The following is a 7398-nucleotide window of genomic DNA, read 5'->3' on the forward strand; positions in this document are numbered from 1 at the left end:
GGTTGTTTGTGGTGTTTAGGAGGACAGCTGATCACTCCTCACAACTCAGACCAAATTTCCCATTCAAGTTTTTTCTCTCCCCTTACCATGTGATAAACAATCAGGTAAGGTCCTAAAACGTATATTAAAACCACTAATTAAACCTGAATTAATTTTAAAACTAGAATAAAGTTACGTAGTTGTAGATGAGATACGAATGGTGACTTGTTGTGCTTGTATAATAATTGACCTTTTTGAGTGAATACATAATTATTTATTTGTATATTGAGGGATTAAATAAGTATATGATGTGAAAGAGTGTGTTTTGGGGGTATTATTTAGCGAGGGAGATGAGTTATGTATAATGGGTTAGTGTTATGTTGTTTACGTGTATATTAAGGTCAAGTTCTTTCTGGGTTTGTGTTATTTGACCTGTTCTTGATATAGTTTGATCTTATTTGACCTATTTTTGACATATTTTGACCTTATTTGACCTGTTTTATATAGTTTGACCTTATTTGACCTATTTTTGACATATTTTGACCTTATTTGACCTGTTTTATATAGTTTGACCTTATTTCACCTGGGTTTTTTTATAATTTGACCTTATTTGACCAGTTCTTGATATAGTTTAGCCTTATTTGACCTGTCCTGTCTCCTAAAATATTAAAATTACCCAAACTAACCTAGCCAAAGGTAATTCTAACCAACCTAACCAATTTTAATATATTTTAACCTAACCCAAATAAAACCAAATCTAACCTAATAATCTTGTGGTCATTTTTGGTTAGGTTAGGTTCTTAACAATGAAAATATAGTGTTAGTGGATTATTTATATTATTTTCTTTTATAATTTATCTCTATAATCAGTCGCTTGAATGTCATTTTTATTTGAATTTTTTTTACCCAAATTAATTTTTAGCTGTGTAATTTATTTATTTGTTGCTTGTGTTTACTTTGTTATTTTTAGTTATATTTATAATTGAATGTTACTCTGGGTAGCTTCAGATGACCGATTAAATGTCGAAAAAGTCTGAATTACTAATACAGTCGAGTAACACTTGAAATGTTGGATACTGTACAAGAATAAAGGACTATTTCTTAAGCAGTTTTAGTGGATATATATATATTTTTTTTTACATAGATCATTCTGTTCATTGTCATCCTCGCTGCAATGTTCAGTTACTTAATTGATGTACTGCACATCATTGTCATCCCTAAAATCCCATTTAATTCATATTACGCTATATAACATTCAAATCCACCGCGCTTGTAGAACCTCAGAAAACGGAAACATTGATAAGGATAACTCGCCTACTCAATGTGAGGGTTGTAAACTCTTGGAACAATCTACCAGAAAGTGTTGTGCGGCAACGAAGTGTGAGCTCTTCAAGAGAAGACTTGACCAACACTGGAGCGGGTTCAGGTACATTCAGGAGCCGGTGCATGCCCAGTATTTGCCAACAGTGCGTGACAGAGACGTGACCGATCGCCTGGCAATAGCGAGCCGACCTTTTGGTGAAGAATATAAAGGAAAAGAGTCGTGACCGATCGCCCAAAGGCTAACAAGAAAGCTCGATCAGTGGCGAAGAGGATAAAAAGTAAAGCATGTGTTGTATTGTACCCAGGTACAGTTATATCATATTAATTGTATGTATTCATAGCATTAAGGAGAACTCAGGGTATCCATAAGATGAATGTTAAAGTCCAGTTGAGCCGGACTAGTGTACTGTAGGACTAAGTGTGGATCAGGGTTTGAAGGTCATACTATTTACGTCTGTGAGCGTGTAGCGAACATAACTTCCACAGATATCATATGAAAATACATGAGAACAATGATCTGGAAAAAGGATAAATGTATCAGAACTATGTGAGGTGTTGACAGTGATCTAGAAACTATACTGGAAAGGAAATATCGTGTATGCGTCGGTATGAATTTAATACACCTCGTAGCCTCACGTGACATATACCCACGACAGGTACAGTGATCAGAGAATCTTATGTCTGTGTTCAAATAGTGCAATGTGTGAGAGGAGGATCCCTCATTACAGTTTTTAAGTGAAGTTGATACACCCCCGCCATGATCATTCGGCTTTTGTTTCAAGGCGCGTCATGTACCCGCCTCAGATGCCCCGTTGATATTAAAATCCCAGGCATTTAACCAAGCACTAGCAAACCAAGACCTTACCTTAGTGTGTAATTTAGGATTAATATATGTGTTTATAAGAAATGAGTGACAATATACCGTAAAGTGTTCAGGTGAGAACCATAAGAAACAAAAGTGTAAATTGAGGATTGGAAACTGTAGGCCTATGTGACGAGAAGCGGCGGGAAGCCGGCCTTAGTCTTTCCCGTTCTGCCGTCACCACAGGTCAGTGTCCTAGCGGGCTATATCCCGCCCTACAATTAAGGTTGATAAATAGCAGTTACTACAGTTTAAAGCTTTGCCGGATATATAAGTGTGATAGGGATGTGTTAAGGGGTGGGATAACCGCCCGTCAGGCATTATTTCTCAGTCCTTCCCGTTCTGCCGTCACCGCAGGTGCCATGTGGTCGGAGTATCTTGCCGCCCGGCCGCCATTGTCCCCTTGAGCGTCACAACAGGTGGGGATTACTCCCCGCTATACCAGTCCACTGTGAACCGGTGGATTCCCAGCGCACCACTCCACATGAATAGTCACAACTAAGGAGACCGTGAGAAACTGCGGTCGTCACTTGGAGCGACCTATAATACCAGGCGTAGAAATAGTGCTGGTATGTCTCTAGGTGGAGCCCTCGTCTTTACCCACCGAGGGCGGTGTGCGAACGAGGTGCCTGTTGTGTATACCTAAAAGTCACAAGGAGTCACATACTTGCAGGTATGGAGTGTAACAGGTGTGTTGAGATGGTGCTACTATGTATGATAACCGACGGTGCTAAAATCCACACCAGTGGAACAGTCTGATGTGTTAAGGGATATTGTAAGAAGGAACGACCGAGATACGGCGTTCACCGATTGTTATGCAATAAGTGGGTGGATGACCCGCCAGTAATGTAGGAGTCTGGGGCCCAGCTGGGTAACCAAAATTCCGTTGTTCTTCTGAGGAAGGCCAATTCATGTATATGTTTTTTTACCAGTATGTTTTATAAGGAATAAATCAATTAAGACATGTTATGGTTTCCCCCTTCTTTACCCTCATCGATCTGGTCAATGGAAAACCTAACCAATGCCTAGTCCACTCTGCCCGCTACCTAACGAGCTACATGCTGTCCAGAGGGGGTCTGGTGGCAGCGACCCTTAGAAAGTAAGATTAGAGTTAAGTTATCCCCTTAGATTTAGTGACCCCAGATCTGGCAGTATAAATTGGTGGCAGCGGTGGGATGGTTTTTAATCATTGATCAAATCCGAGGGAATTGAAGCTGGAATTTAAGTTGCAGAAATAGACAAGTATTTTAATGATGGATTATCTGATTTTTGAGGGATACTTGCATGTGAATAACATTGATTGAGTACAGAAATGTAAGAAGAATTTTTTTTGAAAATTTATGCAGTACTGAAGTCATGTGTGTCATTGACGTGTTTTGTGTTTGTGTTTTATCCAGTGTTAATATGTATTAATACTTGCAGAAGTTGTGGATTAACTTGGGTGACGTTGAAGTAAGGGAGTCCACACTGTGTCTGAGAAGTGTCTCAAGTGGTTCACCTATGGAATACCATAGGACTTTCGGTCTCCAGTTGATGTGAGTTATAATTTTTGGTGCCATGTTAAGAGGTTGCATAGTGTTGTATTATACCATTGATCAATTAAGGTTGTAGTAGTACAGGAGAGTAGTTGTGTTAAGCGGTTCGTATTTGTCTTGGGCCGAGAGGTAGCACTTTAGGTCAAAATGGCTGAGTCAGTAGAACAGGGAAGTACCATAGTTGGGGACACATTGGCAGAGAGATTGGAAGAGGCTTTGCTGATCAACGCGAGACAATACTCGGCGTTAGAAGAATCACAGACACAGGTTAAGGAACTAAAACAAGAACTCCAGGAACTAAAACAAGAACTCCAGCATGCAAAGAACCAAGACACTGATCTAGAGTATGGTGTAGGTAGGGACACAAACCCAACTGACCCACCGGCAGAAAGTGCCCACTCTGTACCACAATCAGGGAACGATACCACACACCCAGGTAGCCTTAGAGTTGATCCAGGGGTTCTTCCCAAACTAACGGACATGGCCAAGAGGGATGATAGGGAAACAGCCGTGTTCAACCTTAGTTATGTTAGAACGTTATCATTGGAAACACTAACAGGGCCGGATTCTGAGAGCCATATTAGAACTTTTTGTAGACAGGTAGAGTGGTTACTGAAGCAGGATGGCCATAGGGTAGAAGCGGCTCTAAGCAGAATGGAGTATTCCGTAGAACAGAGGGTTCTACAGGAATTGGATAGCAAGAAGATGTGGGATTGGAACACCCTTAAGCAAGCTTTGACAAAGTTCGACACAGGCCAGAATACTCTGAGTAAGGCATGGGAAGGTTTTATGAGAGAAGAATATCATGTAGAGGACGAGCCGGGAATATGTGTGGAACGAATGAAGTATAAGCTGGCAGCCATAGAGAGTAAGTTTGAAGTGATACAAGGGAAGGATCAGCTGATGAAAGATGTATTGTATGAGGGATTGCCAGGGCAAATGCAGAGAGAGTTAAGAAGATACCACCGGTTAGGCATATCCTTAGAGCCCTTTTTGAACGAGTTGACAAAGTGTAGGGAATGGTATTTGAGATCACAGGGCAGGGGACAGCAACATGTTAGACAGACCCGCCAGGGACCAGTACCAGAGGATTATAGAGTCCAGGGAGACTATCATAGGAACGAGACTGACGGAAGACCGGATCGGAACACGAGGGGGAAGGAAAATAACACTCAAGGTTGGACAGGAAATGAATGGTGCGGATATTGTAAGAAGGATACCCATAGTCCGCATAATTGCCCCTCCAGACCCAGACCAGGTTCATGTTATGCGTGCCTGAGGATGAACTGTAAGAGTTATTTCGCCACTTGTCCAGGACGCCAAGCTAGGAATCCCCCTTCGGGCCAATGACCACGACATCCGTTCCCACGCAGTTCTCCATGTATTAAGTTACCTATATGTGGACATACTTGTATAGCATTGGTTGATACGGGTAGTGAAGCTACTATCATTAAAGATAGCTTGGTTAGTGCCTTGAAGGTGGGGCCCATTAGGCCTTGTACCCAAAGATATGTAGCTATTAACGGGGAAGAGTTTAAGACCCTAGGCACTGTTGTCATCAGTGTACAGTTGTCCCGTAGGAAAAGAATCCGTCACCAAGCCGTAATAGTGGAAGATAACATGTTGGATACTGATGTATTATTGGGAGCAGACTTTTTAGGCAGATTTGGAGTTTGGTGGCATCACGAAAAAAATCTGTTCAGTTGGGGGGGGGGGTCATAAACAAGTTTATTGGACACCAAGTCATGGAGGAAAGTTGCGAACGGTTGTCAAAGTCAAACAGTTCACGAAGGCTTCGATCTTATCTTCCCCCGAGGAGCTAACTAACTTACACATTGATAGGAAGACTACAATAAGTGGGCACAGTTCTCAGATTAGGCCAGTTAAAGTGAAGGTAGGGGTAGGTCAGACCATAAGTATCAGATTTACGCATAAGGGGCTGAAACAACAACCGGATATGTGTGTGATAGTCCAAGATGATTCCTGTGTTTATGTTCCTATGAGTAATGTTTCAGAGCAGCCAGTTTGTTTGAGTCCGGGTGCGGTTTTAGGTGAATATGAAGTAGTTAATGATGAGGAATTCTGTTACTTTGATGATGAAGGGAATTATCTCGGAACTATCTCACACATTTATGAAGAGTTAGGTGAGGTAGGCCGGTCTGTAGACATACCCCTGTGCTCACCACATCACCTGGCCATACAGAGAGAAGATGATAAGAGGTCTAACAAAATCCCCTTAAGACTGACTCATGATGTGAAATTCCCAACTCAATGCTTACTTTGTAGGGGTATGGAAAATTCCCCAGTCCACAAAATTAGACGAGCTCAGGAAGTACTAAATTCTATGGTACCAGACTGTGATGAAGTGAAACGTGGGGAAACTAGACAGGACAAATTGAAAGAGTTAATTAGGACCCAGCAATGGCCACACTTAGATAGGGACATGCGGACACACTTGCAACAGGTGGTAATGAATCATGATGCGTTGTATGTATTAGGTCCAAATGAAATAGGCACCATTAAGGGTTTGCCAGCTAACATCCCATTGGTTAATGAACAACCTGTAAGAGGACCTCAGTATAGGTATCCCGAGAAAGCCAAGGGTACTATTAAAGAAATGATGAGAGACATGAGAGATAGGGACATCATTGAACCATCAACCGCTGTCTGGCTATCACCTATCGTGTTAGTAACTAAACCTAATGGGTCGAAACGTATGTGCCTTGATTTCCGAGCAGTCAACAAACACCTGAAAATAGATATACAACCTTTGCCAAGATTGAATGAATTAGTTGAGAAGGCTGCCGGAAATAAATATTATGCCACCTTAGATTTGAAAGATGCTTACTATCAGGTAATTCTTGACCCCCACAGTAGAGATATAACCACCTTCAGTGATGGGTATAATTTATGGCGGTTCAAACGCCTCCCTTTTGGTTTGTCAGCCAGCCCAGCCGTTTTTACGAGGGAAGTAAACAGGGTCTTAGCTCCTTTAGCAGAAGAAGATTGAGTCAGGAACTATCTAGATGATGTCATAGTGTGGGCTCCTGATTTCAATACCCTCATGGGCAGATTGGCTAAAGTATTTGACAGGTTTGTAAATATGGGAATCAAATTAAACCTATCTAAATGTCAGTTTGGTCAGAGACAAGTAAAATTCTTAGGACATATTGTTTCAGAGAAAGGCATTGAGCCGGATCCAGAGAATGTAAAAGCAGTAACAGACTGTAAACCACCCACTAATGTCAAACAAGTCCGACAATTTTTAGGGATGTGCGGGTTTTATCGTAAACATGTTTCAAATTTTGCTAAGATTGCATATCCTATCACAGAACTCACTAAGAAACAAGCTGCCTTTGCCTGGACCGATGAATGCCAGACAGCTTTTGAAACGTTAAAGCGGACATTAGCTTCCTTTCCAGTACTAGTAAAAGTGGACATGGATAAACCATTTGAGCTACACAGTGACGCTAGTAATTTCTGTGTAGGAGCCTCACTAAATCAATTACAGGATGACGGTTCTTTGCGTCCTGTTGGGTATTTCTCTCGGAAGCTAAAGCCCGCGGAAACATGGTATTCCACCACCGACCAAGAAGCATTGGGGATAGTGTTAGCCTGTAGATTTTTCCATCATTTTCTGTGGGGTTCCCAATTCACCATCAAGACTGACCACCAGCCGTTAACGTCTGTTTTTAACAA

The 7398-nt window shown here is 41.5% G+C and overlaps 1 protein-coding gene across 1 annotated transcript; it reads left to right on the forward strand.

Moving 5' to 3' along the window:
- LOC121854980 lies at nt 1-5147 on the forward strand. The gene is made up of 2 exons (XM_042349798.1): nt 1-104; nt 3587-5147. The coding sequence occupies exon 2, from the start codon at nt 3847-3849 to the stop codon at nt 5047-5049; it is 1203 nt and encodes a 400-aa protein (XP_042205732.1). The 5' UTR covers nt 1-104; nt 3587-3846; the 3' UTR covers nt 5050-5147.
- The last annotated feature ends 2251 nt before the right edge of the window (nt 5148-7398 follow it).

Source organism: Homarus americanus, unplaced genomic scaffold (genome assembly GCF_018991925.1).
Source record: "Homarus americanus isolate GMGI-L3 unplaced genomic scaffold, GMGI_Hamer_2.0 scaffold763, whole genome shotgun sequence".
Lineage (NCBI taxonomy): Eukaryota > Metazoa > Arthropoda > Malacostraca > Decapoda > Nephropidae > Homarus > Homarus americanus.

Excerpts from the sequence above, each read along its gene's own strand:
- LOC121854980 (XM_042349798.1), top strand. The coding sequence starts at position 3,847 with ATGGCTGAGTCAGTAGAACAGGGAAGTACCATAGTTGGGGACACATTG.